Source organism: Lissotriton helveticus, chromosome 9 (genome assembly GCF_964261635.1).
Source record: "Lissotriton helveticus chromosome 9, aLisHel1.1, whole genome shotgun sequence".
NCBI lineage: Eukaryota > Metazoa > Chordata > Amphibia > Caudata > Salamandridae > Lissotriton > Lissotriton helveticus.
Window position 1 is genome coordinate 662,796,285 of NC_136070.1, and position 22,256 is coordinate 662,818,540.

General features: G+C 49.7%; 1 protein-coding gene across 2 annotated transcripts in view; it reads right to left on the reverse strand.

Moving 5' to 3' along the window:
* Positions 1-22,256, reverse strand: part of PACS1 (phosphofurin acidic cluster sorting protein 1) — a 1,445,983-nt gene that overhangs the window by 805,310 nt on the left and 618,417 nt on the right. For both annotated transcript variants that reach the window (XM_078660756.1, XM_078660757.1), the window contains exon 6: positions 2,295-2,386. In XM_078660756.1, coding sequence (XP_078516882.1) covers positions 2,295-2,386 — 92 coding nt within the window. The remainder of the gene's footprint in view (positions 1-2,294; positions 2,387-22,256) is intronic.

Here is a 22,256-nt window from a genome sequence, read left to right on the forward strand (position 1 = left end):
CTGTTCCCACAAGGAACAGGGTTAAGACTGATTTGCATATGGCTGGGTCCAAACTAGGGTGGTGTGGTGAGCAAAAGAATGATGGATTGTAACTGGGGGCAAATGTTTGCATTGTCCAGCATTCCATCCATCAATTGTTTATTTTGCACCGGTGTAGGTATAGCCACATGTGTGAGTACTACAGTGTATGATTGTGTGTGTGGTTGTGTGTGAATATTGCACACTGCGTTACTGTTTGTTACAACAATGCGAATGTGTGTGGCACTGTTAGTCTAGGTGTTACAGTATGCTAGTTTCTGAGCCTATTGCTGTCTGTGTGTCTTTGTGTGTGCCACCCTGTGCCTCCATGTGTGCGTGCCTGTACCACAGTAAGTCTGTGTGTCATTGTGTGTGTCTGTGTGTGACTCTGTTTACCGGTACCTTTCTCTGTGAGGTTAGCATCGTAGAACACTCACATGCATACATGTCCAATGGCAGCTGACCCTGAAGACACTGACAGTTCTTCTGCCCATATCTGTCTACGTGTTTCTGTGCCATTTTGTTCTCTGTGAACCTCTATGTTTGTGTGCCACTATGCGTGTGTCTCTTTGAGCCTGTGTAACACTAGATTGTCTACTTACCACTGTGTGCGTAGGCCTAAGAGTAGGAAATGAGCAGTTGAGCACCATATGGCCGCAGCTGCTCCTGCAGTCCTTGGTAGCTTTCGGAGAAAGTGTGTCCAAGTGTCTCTCAGGGTTGTAATGAAGGCCTCTGAAGCGCCTGTTACGCTGTGGGTGCAGGTGTCACCCTTCTGAGGCCCCCAGCTATTCAGGGGCCCCATTCAGTCCGAAGCCAATGAATATCTTTGAGACATGACACGGTCAGGAGCCCCTCATCACATTCAGCTGGAGGGCCCGAACATTTTGCTTTACCCCACCAGGGACTATATGCCACATATGTGTCTGCATGTCACTGTATGCATGTATCTGTGTGGATGGGCTGTGGAGCACACACAGTGACCATTATCCCTACAGACATTAGCAGCTCTTTAGTAAACCTGAGTCTTTAAGTCACTGATTCTGTGTACGCCGCTGTTTACATATCTGTGTTTGACGAGCAGTAGAGAAAACTAAGTGACAGCTGTCCCTGAAGACATTGGGAGCTCTTTAGTGTAGCCAGCCCTGTCTGAATCAACAGATGCTTACAGAACATTTTATTTTTATGAGCGTGTCACTGTGTTTCCATGTGTTTGTGTGTCATTCTATGTGTGCATCTGCCACTGCGTGCAGTACTTAATTTGTGAAAAGATAAGTGCAAGGGTCCAAAGTTTTTCTTAGGAGCCCGACGCTTCTGAATGCTCAGGTTGCCAAATACCAAGGCAGTCTCATCTTGATTCCACATCTTGTCTCTTTCTTTCATCACCCTACACTACTTCTCTCTTGGTGCCACTCTTGTAGATTTTCCTCCTTCCTCTCGGTTGTAGGGAGGTTTTGCTTTCTCCTTTTGTCAGTTTTCCTCCGTTTTCTCAATTTTCTGCGTTCCTTTCCCTGTTTTTGTTCAAAATATATTAGTCCAAAATAAATCATGTTCCCCAAAAATGAACACTAGGGTCTACCAGGGGCCCACATTAAAAAATGCCTGTCTGAATGAATGAATTTAATGCATAATTACATAAAATCATTGCAAAACTGCGATACAGTATCAAAGTTAATATTTTATATCTTGTGTACTTCTCATGTATGTTGTCAGTCAAGTTTTTATGGATTTGCGGTTTGGGATTGTCTTTCAAATTTTCAAGTTATTGTCCATTAATGTCAATTTTATTTCAGACCCTTTGATAGTTGTTCTTTAATCTCCAGCCATGGTGTTCCTGAGACAATAGGATCTCTCCTTGGCATTGTTCTGTTTGCTGCCTCAGTTAAATAATCTGCTTTTGACAGTATCGTTACAAATGGCAAAGCTTGTATGTTAAGTGTTTCCCACTTTCTCATTAGAATGTAGAGAAAGACAATATAGAGGCATTTCATTTAAATGTTGGAGGTTTCAAATCTAAATATACTAGATTTCTGGGTGGTAGGGCAAAGTGGTTGGAGGTGGGCCTGGCCGCAAGGGGGCCCTCCATGTGCTCTGCAGGGGGGCCCCTCAAGTTTCGTTACGCCACTGATACTATTGTGGAAAACTTATTCATAATGAACTGCGTCAGGGAAAACTCTACTCCCACTGAATGGATAGAAGAGAGATTATGAGGGTAAATCAAATCTACCAGCAGGAAAGGCAGCAAGTGTTGCAGCAGGTCTTTACTACTGCTGCAGTACCTGTCCATGAAGCGGGTCGTCACTTCCTTCCTGTTCAGAAGAATAGCTTTCCTCCTCTTCTTCGGAATAGTTATCGATGTCTGGAGAGCGATCTGTGAAACAATGCAGGAGTGTTTGATTCTTAACAAAAAAGATTAAACAGCAATATAACATGTTGTATAATGTAAGGCACTTTACCAAGACCATGAACAAGTGTGTAAAAGTATGAAGTACATGATCTGCAGTTTTTAACAATCTTCGGAAAAGATACAAGGCAGGGTCCCATAAAACGGGAAACCAAATTATGCAGTACAGCTGACAAAACCATTGCTCAATAAGGGGGTAATAATGTGGCAATGAAAGATAAATTATGCCACAGATTATGTGACTAAAGACAAATTATGCAGCACAAATCTGTCAAATTACTTACCTATTCTACCAATGTTATATGCATTGCTGTTACTGGAACCCCAATTGGGGCAGGGGATATGCACCTAAATACAAAAAATGGACTGGTGCACTGCTGTATTGCTACAAACCAACTTAACTTTGACGAGGCAAGAGGGTAAGGAGTGGTAGGGTAGGAATTGGTGGAGTAGGTTGTCTGGCTGGACGAACAGTGGGGTGCTTGGGGGGGTGGGGCAGTGTGGATGAGGCTGTTGAACCTCGGGCTGCTTGTGCTCCCATTTAGAGGAGATCTGGACTGGCAGCTTGGGCTCGAGTGTTCTCTTTGGAGCAGAGCCAAGACTGATTTGCATTTGGCTGGTTCCCATCTAAGGTGGCATTGGTTAGTGTGAGAAGTTGGTATATGCTATCCACTAATTAAAGTGGGCACCTTGCACCAGTCCTATAACTCTTATGGTGATTTAAGAGGTCAACGATAAACTTAGAACGCTATCCAAGTGGTAAGCTGTGGAGAGCAGCCTTCAGGCTTAGTCTTAGTACTAGAGTTATCTATCCCAGGGAAGCTGGGTGCATAGGTCTGATGTAGCGTCGGAAACCGATGTCAAACCCAATGGAGGACTTCGAAGAAGAGCCACTGCTGGAAGTAGAAAAATTTCCATTGGAATCCAAAGGTGGATTCTTGTTGAAGAGTACCTGAAAGCAGAGAGGACAGAGTCTAGATCATTCAGGAGAGACCCGGGGCTCGGTAGACGAATGCCCACCGATGTCGGGTGCTTCAGGTGCATTGAGGGGGTTCTTGTCTCTGCAGACACAGGAACCAGGAGACGTCAAGGATGACCAGGAGCCAGATGTGAGCTGTCCCACAAAGGATGTCGAGTGCTGAGTGGTTGGTGTCCGATGGGAGCACCAACAAGGCTTGGCAATGGCAACCCACGCAGAAGGTCAAGGAAGGTTATAGTTCAGACAAGCAAGGTCCAGGAGACTCACCAAACACAGGGGAGTCAGGGCAAGCCTGGAGCAACCATTGGAGCCCATGAAAAGGAGTGTTGACCCTCAAGTGGACCCACAGGCCAGAGGCACAGGAGTCGCGAGGGGACCTAGAGCAATATCACAAAGCAGCAGCCCACAGAATACTCGGTGCAAGGAGGCTGGAGTTCTTTATAGGGAATGGTGCCAGAGATTGCGGCTACTTGGAGCCCAGTGCACTTGTTTGGGAAACGTCAAAAAGCATATGCACTTGCACATGAACATGGTGCACAGGGGTACGGGTATTTCAGCCCCCACAAGGGATTCTGGCCTCAGACTTGGTAAGAGGGCAGCTTGGACCTCGAGGGACATACAAACCCAGCTCCTGTGTAGCTGGAGCCTTTGGAGTCCGGAGGAGCTAAGGAACAGCAGATGGGTCAGTCGAGATGTGGTTCCTGTGGTTGCAGGGGAGTGACTCCTTCACTTCAAGGGAGATATCTTCGGTTGTCCTTGATGCTCCACAGGTCCTGCATGGAGCTTGTATGGTGTACGGACACAGACGATGCTTCAGACTGAGAAGGAGACGAAGTTGGGCCCAAACGAAGTCCAGAGTGTCCAGATGGTCGAAATTCAGTGGTTTCTGGTTCAGAATCTTGTCCATGTCGAATCTAGGGTCCTACAGCCCGGTAAGCCCTTTTGAACCCATGGGAGAGGGTTGGACAGATTCAGGGGACCCTTCCAGAGGGGGATAGTTCCATGCCCTTTGTCAAGTTTCGCACCAGAGCAGGAGCCAACGGCTCCTAGGACTGGTTTGAACTGGACTATGTACAGGGACACCAAATGTGCCCCTCAAGCAGACTTTCGGTGGCTGGCAAACGCACCCACCCAGCCCTAATACACTAAATCCTGCCTGGGAGGTGGTCACACCTCCCTGTGACAAGAAACCTATTGTTCCACCTTCCTCTGCTCGAGCTTAGCTCAGCAGCATGGAGGGCAGAAATGTGTCTCTGGTCGGCAGCAACCATTTGGTGCTGCCCGGGACTAGAAGGCTGGTACCGGAACACCAGGGACCCAACGAAGCTCACTTCTGAGGGGTGGAATCATACCTCCCACACTGGTTACCAGTGTGGGTGTATGATTCCACAATGTTTGACACCAAACACAATAGGGTTACTTTCAGCTGTTTTAGAGTTGGTCATCACGTGGTCGGATAATGCCACTCTATATGTCGTAAATGGCTGCTGCACTAACAACCCCGGAGAATGGACTCCGTAGGCTGCAGGGGTGTCCTGCTCATGCAGTGGCACCCTCTCACTTAGAACCAGGCACCCTGCCTTCAGGATTGTCAAGGCCTGCTATAGGGGGGACTTATAGGTTTTAAGTGTAGTGACCCTCAAATATAATAAACCTAAATCTTAAGTGAGTGGTGCATGCACCCACTTACACTGGCTGCAATGGCAGGCCTGTATGTTCCATTTTGCATGGCCTTTCATGGGTAGCACTATACATGCTTCAGCCCATGGAGGCCTCTGGGGTACCTATGCCCTGGGTACATGGGTACCATATACTAGGGACTGACAAGGGTACCCCAGTATCCGATCTGGAGTGTACCTAGGTACATGACATAACAGTTTAGGGAGAAAGCATATAGACTGGGGTCTTGATTAGCAGGATCCCAGTCAGACTAGTCAAAAACAGTATCACAGGAAGCAAAAAGTGGGGGTAACCATAAGAAGTAGATCCTATTTTCCTACAGTTGATGAAAGAATGATTGACTGGGGTGCAGCCTCGCCATATTGAACACCTGTGGGCCAAACATCCCAACACCTGCCTGGGGAGTGTGTATTAACTTACCACAGGAGGGGTAGAAAGTTCAGCACAACTCAGAATGCTTCTAATTGCAGTAGATTGAAGAACAGGAATGAGAGGCAAAATCAAAATGGTGCCTGCAGTAAAGTCACAGAGAGGCTCTTGACCAGTGGGGCGCTCACCAAACACCGAGGAACATACAGGGTGAGCCTGACTATAAACCCCCTTCCCTTCAGCTTGTCCCTATACTGGCTTAAGAAGCCCAGTGTGGAGGTGACGGAACTGCTGGGAACTGACCTGGCCCAAAGAGGCGTCGGAGCCCGTGTTGGCTGAAAGATGGAGCTAACACCTGGAGGAGCTGATGTGACGCTTTGGACGCAGGTGTGCATGACACTGTGATAGTAAAGTGGCGTGTCCTGCCTCATTGAAGGGTCACTGAACAAGGCAGCAGTAGAGGGGAGAGAAACAGAGCAGACAACTTCCTTTGGCAGGTCACAAAGAAGCAAATAATGGACCACCAGATAAACAGGATAATATCATGAAGGAGATATCAGAGTCTAGGGGGGCTTAAAAACTAAGATTGACACAGTAGTAGAAGATATGTGAATCCATCAGGATGACCAACTTAAATTGACAAACCAAGTGATACAAAATAAAAATTATATAAGTGAGGTTCGTCCTTCCAAGGATAACATGTAGAAGTAAGTAGTAGACTTGACAGAAAGGGTGCAGTCCTTGAATATTGAGCAGAGGACTCAGAGGGCCTGAGCAGATACAATAACATTTTAGCTGTAGGCCTGCCAGAAGGGACTGAGGGCATGCACATGGTGGCTCTGCTCTCCAAATTCCATGCCTTGGAGAGGGACGATGGGTGTCAACGAGAAGACTCCCCTCCAGAAGCGTGGCCAAAGCCAGTGGCAGCCATCCTGCTCTGTTTCCCAGACTACTCCAAAAGGTCAACATCTACTACAGAAGTTCAGAGCTACAGGACAGTAAAAGGCTGAAAATGACATGGTATCATGGTTCCTAGATTACAGTACAACAGATCAGCACAAAAGGGCTTCATTCATGGAAGTAAAGGAAGAATTGAGGAACGCTGGGATACTGTATATACTAATGTTCTCCACCAAGTTGCATGCAATGATAGATGGCAGGGCTCTTTTCTTTAATGAAGCACTTGAATTATGGGAATTGCAGGAAAAACACTTGGCAGCGAAAGACCATGCTAATTGGGCTTAACAGCAACTCCTTCAAAGGAGGCCGAAAAAAGTGTTCCAAAAGTAGTGGAATCAAACGCCTGACCAAACAGGTGGAAAAGGAGAAATCTGCACACTGAAAACACAAAGCATTCAAAGATGCCAGGAGCCCTAATCAGCACAAAACCACTGATATGACTCAGGCCAGGTCTTTAAAAGATCTTCAGATGAAAAGCAGGAACAGCCCCAAATAACAACTAAATGGGCAGATGGTATAAGAGAATGGTCCTGCAAAGGAGAAAAAGCAGGAAGTAGGGATCTGTGAATGTAAGGTGAGTGCAAGGGAACCAAAATAAATTGTGAAAAGAGGCCCCTTAAACAGATGGCATATATCAGTGTAAACATTATTTGCATTCGTACAGAGGAAGCAAGGCCAGGCTGGTCAGTGATAGTGTCAGACAAAAGAGCGTGCGTCTCTCTAGATCTCCCATTACTCAGTGCTGCGAGGGAGAATAAAATTATATTTAGTAAGGGTTAGTGATATTTGGGCAGAGAGTCATCACAACGCTTTCCTAGGGTGTAGGAGTTGGGAAATTTCCAGGGTGGATTACTACACTGTACTTGCAAATAAGCATGTATGAGGTGTAATGTGCATAATGTATTGGGAGAAGTTCCCAGGGGACCAGACCACAAATAGTCATGCAGAATCAAAGACAAGGCGAGTCACTTAAATAGATACACATTCCTTACTTAGAATATAAGAGAAATATGGAGAGCGAACAAAAGATTTCAAGTGCTTGCATACCCAACACTAAGGGATGTTCTAGTTACATTCCTACAGGAGATGCAATTCACAAATCAGAAGCTGTGAGATTGCAGTGAAGATGGAAGGTATCAGTATATGTAACTGGGTTCTCCTCATATCAGAAAGATCTTCAATGCTGGGGCCTTGATAATGTTCTTCTAATTTTGTGGTTCACATATCAGAATTTTTTTTCTGAGATGGGAGTTCACCAGTTTTATGAAAACCCGGGTTTTACATACAGTCTACTAGAAAGAACTAATATCTAACAAGTAGGGCTAGGATGAGTAACCTAAAGGAAGAATCTTCGAGAACAGCAGTTGTACATTCAGCACTATGTGTTTCTGCAGGGCAAGAACAGTATATGACCTTTATCCAAGATTGTATCTTACTCATTTTAGACTTATTACTATGTATTTTTGTTATTGCTTTTCCGCTCTCGGGCAGGTGGTTTGATTTACTCCCCATAAGTCATAGTGATCTACCCCGATCCACTTTATGTTATTTTGCAAAATTTATAGTGTTCCAAGCAGATGCTTTTTGGTTCCTCATCTGCAAGCTACGAATATTAGACATCAATATGCTGCTTTGGTATACCTACAGAAATTCGAAGTCAGGACCGGAGGCGGGGATTAGGCTTCAACGTTCTTCGCTTTGCTACATCCAGCAGCCATTAGAAGCTTAAAACCAATTAAAACTATATTTCCCATGAGTCCTAGGGAAATAGAAAATGTCCAATGTCCACGAATCAGTACGAGTCCTTCCATTGAACTCCTCCCCCCCCTCCCAGAACTTCCCCCCCGGACGTTCAAACCTCCTCTTTCTTCGCTGCTCCAGCAGCTTGATCTAAGTTTTTATGGTCTTCTATCATTTATGCTTTAAAAACTCTTTCAGGATTATAGTGTTACAGATATATCAGATATTGTGCCCATTTTTATGTCTTGCCTGGCGAAAGAAGAGCATGCGTGGTCTCGCCATGGAGACGACCTTTTGCAATCGATTCTGCCGAAGCCTTACATGCCCGTGTAGGGATGGACAAAAATGGCTGCTCTCGCCATCCGTCCAAACCTAACAGCACGCGCGTGCATGTAAGGACAGTGGACAGTCCACCGCCATCTTGTTAAACACAGAGTGCTTTCACTTTAAACACAGTTTAAAGTGAAAGCGCACGACCATGCGCGTGCGTGTGCACTGCGCGCCAGCCCTGCCGACCTCCCTTGTTTAGAACTTGTGCCCTGCAAAAGTGTTTTAGTCTCAGGACCAACCAGCAGCACCGAAGAGGTTAAAAAGTCTTGTCCTGGTCTCACCCGGTCTCTCTGCACAGGGCTGCAACGCGCATGCCCAGTCTGTATAAAAATGAATTCCGATTTACTCCGCAGCTTGCTCCCTCCCCCCTCCAACCTCATGTGACACCTTATCCCGGAACCTCTTAAGTATCACGAGCACACGTTGACAACAGCGGAGGAGCTCTGCAGTTAATCTCCGCTACCCTGGGACACGGCCAGCCCCAGAGAAGAGACGGAGAACTTGTTTCAAGTCTTGCATCAAAGGGTGCGTTCGGGGCACCTGCCCTGAAGCTGCTGTCGCCTTTCCCCAAGAACCACAGGAGCCAGGAGCAGATTCAAACACGTCTTTATTACTTCGTGTCTGCTCTTAACTAAACCCGTTCCCCTTTACTTCCTCTTCTGCCCACGACCCTTCCTGTCCTGTCCCAGACAGGGGTCAGGCAACGTCGATACGACACCTCCCCCTTTTGTACAAAGTCTTACTGTCTCTCAGATTTCTTCAATGAGGCGCGTTGGTCGTCTGGTCTGTCGTCTGGGGCGGCTGAGCTGTTCCGGTGTCCTGGCTCGGTGACTCATGAAGTCTTCCTGTCTTACTGGGCTAGGATGATTTCTGTCACTGTTTTCACTTTGGCTCCCCGAGTCAGTGGAGAGCTCACGGTGCTGGCTTTCAGTGTGTTTGTTGGAGTTACATTTTTTGAAGTGTGAGATATTGCAAGTTATCCGTTTGTGATCAGCCTCTTCTGTGATCATGGTTCCTTTCCGACTACTAACTTTCAGAGGGTGAGCGAGATAGCGACTGTCCGCTTTTGTTCTTCGGTCACGCCGGACCATCACCCAGTCTCCTTCTTGGATGTCGGTGTGTTTCGCGCGTCTGCGCCGATCGGCATAGGTCTTCATTTGTAGTTTTTTGTCATAGTCTATTTTGACTAGCGTGTCGTGGTCGACGTTCACAGTTTGAGGTTGGAGTGCACTGTCCAGTGTGGGCAGTCGAGTGCGAGGGACCCTTCCTAGCATCAAAGTGGCTGGGCATTGGTTGGTAGTGTTGTGGGGCGTGGTGCGATATGCCCGCAGCACTTCATTCAGAGCTTGTTGAACGTCTCGGCGAGCCAGTTCCGCTTGTTGAACCGCTTTCTTCAAAGTCCCCATAAAGCCTTCCACCATGCCGTTAGCTTGAGGCCATAGGGGTGTGATCTTTTGGTGCTTAAAATTAAGGTGTTTTGCGAATTCTGCAAATTCGTGGCCATTGAACAGTGGCCCATTGTCAGACTTGACTCGCAGCGGAATGCCCCATGCTGCAAAAGTTTCATCGAGAACTGGGATCACTGTGGTCGCCTTGGTGGATGATACTAGGTGTGCAAACGGAAACCGGGATTATTCGTCCATGATGACGACAATGTATTGGCCTGATTTTAGAGGGCCGAAGAAATCGATGGCGACCTGCTCCCATACTCCTTCTGGTAGCTCTGACATTTGTAGAGGGGCTGGTGGTTCGTCACGGCTCACCAATTGGCATGAGACACAGTCCTTGAGTGTGGCCTCCACCATTAGATCAAGTGTCGGGAACCAGACACGCTCCCGTAGAGCCTTTTTGGTGGCACTTATCCCTCTGTGACCTTCATGAGCAAGGTTGATCACTCCTTGCCGTAGTCCTTGTGGAATCACAATCCTCCCCCCTCTCAGGATCAAACCATCTTCACTGATAGCGTTCAAGCACATCCAAGAAGAGCTGTATATCAGTTCTTGGATACTCTGGCCAGAGTTCTGGGGTTTGTCTTTCACATGTCGCCATGAGTTGCTGCGTATACGATCCGTGACGTCTTGTAGGACCGAATCTTGGATGGACGCTACTCGGATCGCCGCTAGGGGAACTATAGGCGGACAGGCAGTGTCGATGACAAAGTGGATATACTCTTCTGCCAGCGAGCACTTTTCACTGGTGGTTGTCTGAGGGTGTCGGGACATGTAGTCTGCCGGATTTTCTGACTTCCCCGGCTTGTGGACAATAGTGTATACATAGTCCTGGAGTCGCAGTCCCCATCGTTCAATGCGCGGAGGCATCTTGGCTTTGGGATTACCAAAGATGGTGACAAGTGCTTGGTGGTCCGTAATGATGGTAAAGTGTTTGCCGTACACGAAGAGATGGAAGTGCTCGCAGGCCCATACCACCGCTAGACTTTCCTTTTCCGGTTGGGAGTACCTTTTCTCGGTGCTGGTGAGACTGCGACTGGCATAGGCAATAATGTGGCGCTGTTCTGAGTCCTCCTGATATTGTGCCAGAATGGCGCCCAAGCCCACCGGGCTGGCGTCGACAGTAATTTCGGTTCTTTTCTTGGCGTCGAAGTAGGCTAGGTTGATGGCAGAGCTGACAGCGTGTTTGATTCTGTGGAAGGAGTGTTCACAGGCAGCCGTCCATGCAAAAGGCTGGCCTTGTCGTGTCGGGTGAGCTCTCTGAGGGGATGGCTGATGGTAGCGAAATCCCGGATGTAGCGTGCACAATAGCTTGCCATTCCAAGAAATGAACGGAGGTCACTGACGTCTCGTGGTGTTGGAGTGTCTGCAAGGGCAGACACTTTTTCTGGGTCTGGTTTCATACCGTCTTTGGAGAAGATGTGACCATAGAATTTCAAGGTCGTCCTGTGGAACTCGCATTTTTCTGCATTCAGAGTCAAGTTGGCGTTCAGTAGCGCGTGGCATACTCTGTCTAAAGCTGTGTCATGTTCGGTCTGGTCTTTCCCGAACACTAGTAGATCATCGCTGTAATTGAAAGCATTGGGAATCCCTTGGATCACTCGCCGAATAGCTTCTTGGAAAATGTCGGCGGCCGAAGAGATGCCAAAGTTCAATCGTTTGTAACGGAAAAGTCCTTGGTGGGTTGTGAAGGTCGTGATGTAACGCGACTTGTCGTGTAATTCCAGCTGGTGGTGTCCCTTATTAAGATCAAGTTTCCATAATACCGTGGCTCCATTGAGGCGAGCGATCATATCGCTAATGTGTGGTCCTGGGTGACGTTCTCTCTCGATAGCCATGTTGGGCGCACGCATGTCCACACACAGACGCACTCTGTTATTTTGCCCTTTCTTAGGTACTACCACTACAGGTGATACCCACGGGGTTGACCCCGATGTGCGCTCAATGATGTCTGCCTTTAGTAGATCTTGGAGTTCATCATCTACAGCTTGCTGTAGGTGGAAAGGCACTTTCCTGTGGTGTTGCGCCACTGGAGTCACACGCACATTGATGTGTAGTTTTACCTTGAATTGATTTAGCTTTCCTAGCCCGTTGAAGAGGTTCGGAAACTTAGCGACAATGTCTGGGGCATCTTCAGTCATGTAAAGGAGTTCCATGAGCTTCAATCTTTCAGCTATTGGCAGACTGAGCAGGCAGTCAGCCAGGTCTGGGCCTTCAACTGCGTGAATATAAGCTGGAATTTGTCGATCCTTGTATGATAGAGTCGTGCTGAAACGGCCTAGGCATGGCAGTGGCTTTCTGGACATCCAGGTAAGTATCCGGACAGCTGCAGGTTCTAGTTTAGGCCGTGGTTTCATATTTTGGTGTTCAAGCGCACAGATGTAATTTAGAGAGGCTCCTGAGTCTAGGACAAACTTGTCAGGATGGTTTCCGATACGGATGTCTAATTTTGGGTATTTCTTTAGCCGGTCCGGGTCTGACACCATACAGATCTATTCGTCTCTGTCTTGTGACACCGGCGTGGGTGATGATGACTCACTGGATGTTGATCTCCGTGATCGATATGAGCTTGTAGAACGGACGCTCGGCCGGGATGAACTAGAGGAGCGTTCTCCTCTTCCTTTCACTGCGCGAGCGTGATGTTGCGTGATGGATCGAGGTGTGGACGATCTTCGCCCCGAACGTTGAGTTTGACAGACCACTTCGAAGTGGATGGATGGATGGATGGGTTTTTATATAGCGCAATATCACCGCCAGGTCTCAAAGCGCTTTGCATTGGGAACCCGTCCTGGTTTTTCCCTGTGAGATAGCCCCTACTGGGTGTCCCCAAGGTGAAAGCCAGGCATCCCGCCGCGGGGGGCCGTAGTGGAGATTAAGCAAGCTATTGCCCAGAGTTGCAGAGTGAGAACCTGTGATTCGAGTAGGCACCGAAGCGAGAATTACTGAGTCCGTGGACATTTTGGGCTCAAGACCCTGCCGCGTCGGGAATTGAACCCTGGTCCCGGGTCTGATCTCAGCGTCCGGGTCTGCCTCCTCTAACCAGTGAGCCACACTTCTCCCTGTCGCAGCGATGACAATGCTGACCGATAGCCGGACACTGTCCTGAATGGGGGTAGTCCTGGCCGCACCTGTAGCACGCTGGCGCAGTTTTGCTGGACTTGGTGTGTTGCGACTCCTGCCGTGATGGCGTCCTCTGAGAAGTTGCAAAACGTGTCGGCTTGCTTGACTTGTGATGGTCCGTCCGATGTTTCTTCTCCTTGTGTGCTTGTATTCTGAATGCTTGGTTCTTTTTTTCAGTCTTATTGGTCTCCATTTTCCTTGCGTGATCTTCCGCTTGGTCGTTGATACGTGTCATTTCTTCGATTTCTTCCAGAGTGTAATGCTTTTTCAACAGTCGCAATGATTCGGATTGGCAACCTTCAATTATGCGCAGTCGCAACGCGTCTTCAGTGGTGAAAGCGTCGAACTCGCAGTGACGAGCTAATCTCCTGATGCGCACAATGAAGTCACACATGTGTTCATCTTTTTCTTGGGTGGCTAGATTGAATGTGTAGCGCTCATAATCTAAGTTGCGTTTATGTAGAAACCTCCGGTCAAGGGATCCTTTTACGTCGTCGTAGGAGGCAGTAGTCACATTAGGCAGTTCTTTGATGATCTGCGCAATGTCTTTTCCCACTAAATTTCGCAGGGCTATTAATTTTTGCTTCAGATCTTGTACTTGAGACCCGGTCATGTAGTCCTCGAAGTCTTCAGCCCAGCTCTTCCACTTGGGCCCCATACTATTGCCGGACGTCAACTCCAGAGGCCGCAGATATGGCACCCCCATGAGTACGTGGGGAGACGGTGCAAGTGGTGGTGGTAGCGTGGCCGGAGCTGCTGCTGAAGCTGCTGCTGCTCCTCCTCCTGGAGCGCCTGTCGGGTTGGGGATGGACATCGTGGTTTGGTCAGGTCACTCAGCGGCTATTGTTCGGTTTATTCCGCCACCAGTGAACGTATGAGTCAGTATTGCTTGGTTCCAATGAATTTTCAGCAGTTTTGAATGTTAAATGCAATGTTGCCTGACTCCAAAATGGCCGACACCAAAATTCCAATGGGTGCCTATGGCTGGCGCCTGATTCTAAGATGGCCGCCGTTCAGGACACGTGGTTTCCTTTTATTTCACAATTGCCACACTCAAAGTCTCTTATTCAAGCTTTGCCACATTCAAGAGTGGTTTCAGGCAGGCTTTCTGGCGCTCGGGACTCACCCTCACGCTCTCGGTCTCAGCTGGCCATTTCTGGGACGTTCTCCGGCGTCCTTGCTGCTTCGCGCCGTTTTTTTTTCTTCTTCAGGCGGGCAGTTTCTGGGCGGTTGCCGAGTCAGGTATACTCCGGGCGACGATCAGGCAGTGTGGGCAATCCTTGGGCTGATGCAGATCGTCGCGCTCTGGGGCAGCATTCAAGCGCGGCGTGTGAAGCATTTCCCTTCCTTCTTTTTTTTTTATATTCGCACTCTTACACACCACGCCGACACAGGCTGCAGGCTCGCTGTTTCCGGCCGTTCACGGACGGCAGGGACTGTAAGGCGTGTGGGGCTTCAGCAGGGATCCCACCCTCGTCGCCAGTGTCGCCTTTCCACAAGAACCACAGGAGCAGATTCAAACACGTCTTTATTACTTCGTGTCTGCTCGTAACTAAACCCGTTCCCCTTTACTTCCCCTTCTGCCCATGCCCCTTCCTGCCTTGCCTGTCCTGTCCCAGACAGGGGTCAGGCAACGACGATACGACAGCTGCCACCCCTCGCTCAGACATGCCTGCTGGACTCGCCCTTCAGCAGGAGGAATGCTTGGCGGGAACAGTGTCACCAGAGACCGTGGCAATGAAAACACCAGGGCAGCCCTCAGCCGAGTCAGATCCGGGGTCAGTCGGGAGGCCGGGCTGCCAATGGTGCATTAAGATTATCACACAAACGGCGCCATGCTCCCAGGGGATACCATCTTGTCACAGGCCGGCCCCAGCCGCTCCGTTGTTGGCCTGGCGTCCTCCAGCACCCGGCAAGCCCGCCCCTCACCCCCGCGGTTTCCACTGACTATTTCTTCAATTTGACTGTTCCCACAGGTGTGACGCGTGTAAATATTCGTAAATAAATACACTTAACATTTTCCAGTCTGTCTTTAGCCCCGGGTGAATATGCCCTCGCCTTTGCTAAATCGTGGCATACCGTCTCCCAAGAGTCCGCTCATTTCTGTGACATTTTCACGAGCCAGGTCCACTCAAGAGAGGCCGCAAGTTAAGGGAGTATTTACAACAAGGGGTGGTGATGGACAGAGTCTCTGAATTAAGCAGAATACTCTCACCCAGTCAAGAGATCAGGGCTAAATCCAACACCGTTTTTTAGCTCATTGCACCATCCCAGTTTCAGAACCTGGCTGTATGCAAATTAGTCTGTCCCTGGCCCAGTGCATCATGGGAACAGGGCAGACCAGACTACAAAAGCCAATTCTTACACTGGGAAGGAAACAAGCTTCCGGGGACCGGTTTCTGGCATTTCAACCGTCTTCGGCCCGGCTTGCTTGAATCCTGATGGTGCAATGAGCAAGTTAAGGGAGAACTGCTGCCATGGTTTCTGTTTATTCCTGCAAGTGCCTGTGAGCACGGTCTTTCTATATTCCTTTCTTTAAAAACTAAGGGATGGAAGAGGTCAGCGGCAAACATGTAAAACCACTGATCTCTTTCCCCATTGACTTATAGTGCAGGTGAGAGCTCTATGGGTGAGGTCAGGTGTAAAAGGGCAGAGCATTCGCCCCTACTTTTTATAATAAATACCCTGCAAGGAAGTCAAGTCAAGTCAAGTCATAAAATGTATATAGCGCACTACATACCCAGAGGGTTTCAAGGCGCTTAGGAAGGGGAGGAGGATTATTTGTCAAATATCCACGTTTTAAGCTGCTTTCTGAACGCTAGGTGATTCTGGGTGAGGCGAAGGTAAGCGGGGAGTGAGTTCCATGTTTTGGCAGCCAGGTATGAGAAGGATCTGCCTCCCATGGTGGTCTTGTTGATGCGAGGTACATTGGCGAAGGCTTGGCTGGAAGAGCGAAGTTGGCGGGAGGGGGTGTAGAAGGACAGTCGAGAGTTGAGGCAATCTGGTCCGATGTCGTAGAGTGATTTGTGTGCGTGGGTAAGCAGTCGGAAAGTAATCCTCTTATTGACGGGTAGCCAGTGGAGGTCTTTAAGGTGACCAGAGATGTGTTCGTTGCGTGGGATGTCTAATATGAGCCTGGCTGAGGCGTTTTGGATTCGTTGTAGTTTCTTCTGGAGTTTAGCGGTGGTACCTGCGTAGAGGGTGTTTCCGTAGTCCAGTCGGCTCGTGACTAGAGCGTGGGTGACTGTTTTCCTTGTTTCGGTGGGGATCCAGCGAAATGTTTTTCTGAGCATGCGAAGAATGTTAAAGCAGGAAGAGGATACGGCGCTGACTTGTCTGTTCATTGAGAGTGAAGAATCCAGGATGACGCCAAGGTTCCGTGCGTGGTCTGTCGGGATGGGTGCATTTCCGAGGGCTTCCGGCCACCAGGAGTCGTCCCATGCAGAGGGGGAATTACCTAAGATGAGGACTTCTGTTTTGTCTGAGTTCAGTTTCAGACGGCTTTGTTTCATCCATTCGGCGACTTCTTTCATTCCTTCGTGTAGGTTAGTTTTGGCGGTGCTGGGGTCCTTGGTGAGAGATAGGATCAGTTGAGTGTCATCCGCGTAAGAGATGATGTTGAGGTTGTGTTGGCGGGCGATGGCCGCGAGGGGGCTCATGTATACGTTGAAGAGGGTGGGACTGAGTGAGGATCCTTGTGGTACGCCGCAGATGATTTCAGAGGCCTCGGACTTGAATGGTGGGAGGCGGACTCTCTGGGTTCTTCCGGTGAGGAACGAGGTGATCCATTCCAGTGCCTTTCCTTGGATTCCGATGTTTCTGAGGCGTTGTAAAAGGGTGCTGTGGCAGACTGTGTCGAAGGCTGCAGAGAGGTCGAGGAGGATGAGGGCGACTGTGTCTCCATTGTCCAGTAGAGTTCGAATGTCGTCTGTTGCTGCGATGAGGGCGGTCTCAGTGCTGTGTTTGGCTCGGAATCCAGATTGTGAGGGGTCGAGTGATTTGTTGGCTTCGAGGAAGGCGGCGAGCTGGTTGTTGACAGCTTTCTCGATGACTTTGGCCGGGAATGGAAGAAGCGAGATGGGGCGGTAGTTTTTGAGTTCGGTGGGGTCTGCTGTTGGTTTTTTCAGAAGGGCGGTGAGTTCAGCGTGTTTCCAGTCTTCTGGGAAGGTAGCGGAGTTGAAGGAGCAGTTGATGACGTCTCGGAGGTGCGGGGCTATGACGGAGTCTGCTTTGTTGAAGATGTGGTGAGGGCATGGGTCTGTGAGGGATCCAGAGTGGATGGAATTCATCAGGCGGATGGTGTCCTCAGTGGAGATTGGGTTCCAGGCGTTAAGGGTGTTAGCGGGGGGAAGATGGTCAGCTGATGGTAGGGTGGGTTGGCTTCCGGGTTGGTTGTCAAAGCTGTTGTGGATGTCAGCAATCTTGTTGTGGAAAAAAGAGGCTAGGGAATCGCAGAGGGTACGAGAGGGGGTGATGTCGTTGGAGTTGGCCGAGGGGTTGGAAAATTCCTTGACGATGTTGAAAAGTTCCTTGCTGTTGTGGGCGTTGTTGTCAAGTCGATCCTTGAATGCTGTTTTCTTGGCTTTTCGGATCAGTTGGTGGTGAGTACGGATGGCGCTTTTGAAGGCGTCCTTGTTACTGGTGGAAGGGTCTTTTTTCCAGGCCTTTTCAAGGGAGCGGCACAGTTTCTTGGACTTCTTGAGGTCATCGTTGAACCAAGAGGCCTTCTTGATGCCAAGTTTGTGTTGACGTTTTTTCAGTGGTGCTAAGGTGTCGGCGGTGTTGGATAGCCAAAGGGTGAGGTTGGAGGCGGCTTCGTTGGCGTTAGAAGAGAGGGCTGGGGAGGTTTGAAGGAGCGATGTGGAGATCTGCTCCGTGGTGATTTTGTTCCAGTTTCTTTGTAGAGTTGGTTGGAGGTGGATGATGGGTTTCGGCTTGTTGTAGGTGAAGTGAACGCAGCTGTGGTCAGTCCAGAGGAGATCCGTATTGTGGCTGAAGGAGACATGGTTGCTGGAGGTGAAGATGGGGTCGAGTGTGTGACCTGCGATGTGGGTGGGGGAAGTGACTAGTTGTTTAAGTCCGAGGTTGGCTAGGTTGTCCAAGAGGGTGGCGGTGTTGCGGTCGTTGATTTTTTCAAGGTGGAAGTTGAGGTCACCCAGAAGGATGTAGTCTTTGGAGGGGAGCGCGTGTGGGGTGATGAAGTCCGTGATGTCTTCACTGAATTTTGCGCGGGGTCCTGGTGGTCTGTAGAGGAGGGTGCCTCTGAGAGTGGTCTTGGGGTCGATGTGGATCTGGAAGTGAAGGTGTTCGGAGTTAGCGAGGTTGGCGTCAGAGCTGGTTGAGATGCGGATTGATTTCTTATGGACGATAGCGATTCCACCTCCTGTATGGTCGGTGCGGTCCTTGCGTGTGATCTTATAGTCATCAGGGATGGCGATGGCTATGTCAGGGGCGGAGGAAGCGTTCATCCATGTTTCCGTTAGGAAGGCGACGTCAGGAGAGATGGTGTCTAGTAGGTTCCAAAGGTCAACGGCGTGCCTGTGGACCGAGCGGGTGTTGAGAAGGATGCATTCTAGGTGGTTGGGGTCGGGAATCTGTGTTGTGGTCGTAGCGGAGATGTTGTCGGTGACGCTAAATTTGCAGGAGAGGCAGGAGAACGGTCCATGGGTGCGACCAGGAGCGGCTTGGACGCAGTTGGGGGCGCGACCGGGGTTAAGGGCTAGGAGGGTGGTAGCATCGTAGGTAACGCGGGGGGGCTGGGCAGCACGAGGGGCAGGGGGTCTGGCGCTGGGCGCGGTCCAGGCGCGGACGGGCGTAGACGGGCTTACCTTTGGCGCACCTTCGGCGCGGATTGGGCGCGGGCGCTGCGCGTGAACGCTGCGCGCGGGAACTACTGTCATATGTGGATAGTGGAGGGGGAGGGGCGAGGGCGTCACAGCTGGGAGGCGGGGCGGGCACACGAGGACAACAACAAACAAAATGGAGGCGGAGGGGGGGGCACAGCGTAGCGCTACAGACAAACGCGCTTACAGGACAAATCAGTGAGGAAACCAAATGTTAAAGCGCTAGCGAGGCTAAAGCGTCAAGAAGCAACACAGCAAATGAACAGTCTGCAATGAAAGCAGTTCAGGCGAGGCAGCGCTATCAAAACAGCAGGCGGAAAGTAATTAATCAGAGCAAACTAGGCAGCGCTAACAAATAATCAATGCAAACTAAGCAGCGCTAACAAATAATCAATGCAGCAGGCTAAACTAGATGAGAGACGCTCTACAAATCAAGGTTCTGGTAATGCAGCGCGGTAAAAACCAGATGCCTGCAAGAGACACTGGGAGCGACCACTCAGCTGGTAGGCGAGGAGCGAGTCACAGGAAAAGAGTACAGTGGCATCAGACTGAGGATCACACAGAAGGTGTGACTGCCTGCCGAGACATAGGCAGGAAACCCGTGTTCGCAGGTAGGTTGTCAATTGTAAATTAGAGGGTAAAAAAAAAGTGTGCCTAGAGCATGTACTGTCCAGGCTCACCCATCAAGAAAGGTCGAACAAACAAACGGCAATCCCAGTTTGAGCACCATAAGGGGGTTTCAACAGTAAGGTAGAATGATTTTTGGTTTTAGTATAACGTACATTTTCAATATAAGAGAAGAGAAAGATCAGTGGTCCCCGTCCATTATGGCACGCAGGAGGCCTCCATTTACAGGTAGGGGGACATGGCTGTGTCACACAGTGGCACATGTAGGTATGGGCGAATGCAACCAGCATGCGCGAGTCGGGTCCTTAGCAATAAACTACTTTGTTTCCATTGGCTGTATCCCAGTGAAGTCACTGGAATTGAAAACTGGGCTACCCTATGCAGGCGTCTACTTTGTGTATTATGTTCTGGAGAAAATAGGGTCTGAAACCTACATACATGTTTGCGACTTTCAGCAGAACCTTTACTTGAGCAAAGGCTGCTGGTGGGACTACTCTGTGGGCAAGAGTGGAATAGAGCCTTCCGCCTCCGGGCTCTGCCACGCAGCTGCCCACCTGGGTGGCCTTGGGTAGTGGCGCAGATCGAGCATTCGGGGTCTGAGCGGCCATAAAACTGAGGGAAACCTTAGGCTGCCACCACTGTGTGCCCTCAAACTGCTAGAAAATGGCAGAAAAATCCACTGTTTTAGAAATTAATGGGGAGTCCAACTGCAGCAAAGTTCTAATTTTGCGAGGCGATGAACATTCTTGCATTGCTCCTTGTGAGAAGTTGGCCTGATATGCAGTGCTCACTATTCTAGTGATCACTATGTATCATTCCAAACGACCCTTATTGATGATTGGTTGTAAGTCAACCTGATAGACCAGCTATCCTAGTAGCATGGACAAGAGCAGTCTTTAGGCTAAACTCTAGAGGGCGTGTTAAGCCAGCTGTTTTACCATCACATTTACCCCTTGAACACCAAGTGAAAGGACACCACACAAGTTGTTATGAAAATAAAGTATATTTATTTATAACAAGATGTAGGAAGGTTGATCCCTGACTATGGTTGCCCCCAACTTTTTGCCTGGTGTTTTGCTGGTTTTCTGACTTAGTTGACCTGGGGCCCTGCTATTCAGGACCCCAGGCCTACTGCTCTCTCTGTAAAATGGATTCCATGTACCTTAGGTACATATCTAAATTGGATACTGAGCCACCTTATCAGTCCCTGTACAGTGTACCTTAGGTACCCAGGGCATAGGTGTACCCAGGGCCTACCAGGGGCTGCAGCATGTATTATGCCACCCCTGGCTGGCCATCCAAATCTGACACAACTGGCTGCTTGACAGCTGGGGCAAGGTGGTGTAATCACCCTTTGCTGTAGATATAGTATACCTATATCTAACCCTAAAATGGACACACAGATCTCCTATCAGTCACTCCTATGGCAGGCCTTACCAATCCTGAAGGCAGAGTGCTTGGAATCGTGTGAGATGGTGCTCTGGCATGAGCTGAGCCTGTCTGCGGCTTTCGGGATCCATCCCTTAGCCGTTTCCATGATATCGCATACCATATACTCTTAAGTGCATTATAATCCTCGCGGTTATGTGCCAACTCTGGTATCGCTTTATCAAAACATGTCGAGTAAGGTGTCATACGAATTGGAATACTAACCCCTCGCCAATTCTGGCGACGGGGTTAGCATTCCACCCTTCTAGAGGGACACGACATGCCTGTAACCTATAACCCGGTTAAAAGTCAGACAGAGCCTTAGCATCCACAAAATGGATGCTGCCACCGAGACACAAGTCTGCCCTCCTGCTGCTGGGAGTCCTCCCAGAGCAGGAGATAAGGACAAAGGGTTTCCTGCCAGGGGCGGTGCCAGCACCGTCCCAGACAGGGTTTTGTGTATTGTAGGTAGGCAGGGCTTTAGAGGAAGGTGACTGCACGTGGCACCCCGGTGCTCACTGTGCATAGGCTGGCTGGAACCAGTTCCAGGGTCACTCCAGACCCTGTGCTGGGGAAAAGCCCGCCAAGGAAGTGGGTGTAACCACCCCCCTCCTAGTCCCACCCATAGGGCAGGACTTAGTCGCGTGCCAGCCCCTTTTTACAGGATAAAGGTAGAGACTGGCCCCCTTCCAAATCAGATCATCTTTGGAATCAAGATACCACTTTCCACGAAAGGACTTCATGATTTCTTCCTCAAGATTCTCCCTTGTGGCTAAGGAGTAGTCACCCTGCATCCGCAGGCACCATCTAAGAACACTGCGGTCTGCTGCACGTCCTTCCTCCGGAATCCGACTGCCCAGCTCGACGAGACCCGGCTTCCCTGGCACCTCTGACCTCTACCCACCTCTACAGCACAGCTGAGAACCGTGGGTGCGACGAGACCTCGAGGGACCGGCCATCGCCAAGACTGCACGACTTCTGCACAGCAAGCCCACCGAGTAATTTCCTGGTGAGTGCTTTGGGGTCCGAGAAGCCCCCACCCTGAGCAGCTCCAGCACCGAAGAGCAGCCCCCCAGCATCTCCACGATCGGCGTGGGGCCCTTCTGCCTTCTGCTGCTCACCGCGTTGTTTGGCTACTAGCCCGTTGGCTTGTGGCCTTCCTGACGACGCCCGACGACATTTCTGCTGCTGGTCTGGTTGCTCCAGACTGGCCCTTGCTCCCTCCCAGAAGAGGAGCACCCTGGACCCTCCTGGTCCACTCAAGACGCCATTTTGAGTCCACCGCGTGGGCTTGAATTAGCCAAGGCTTGTTG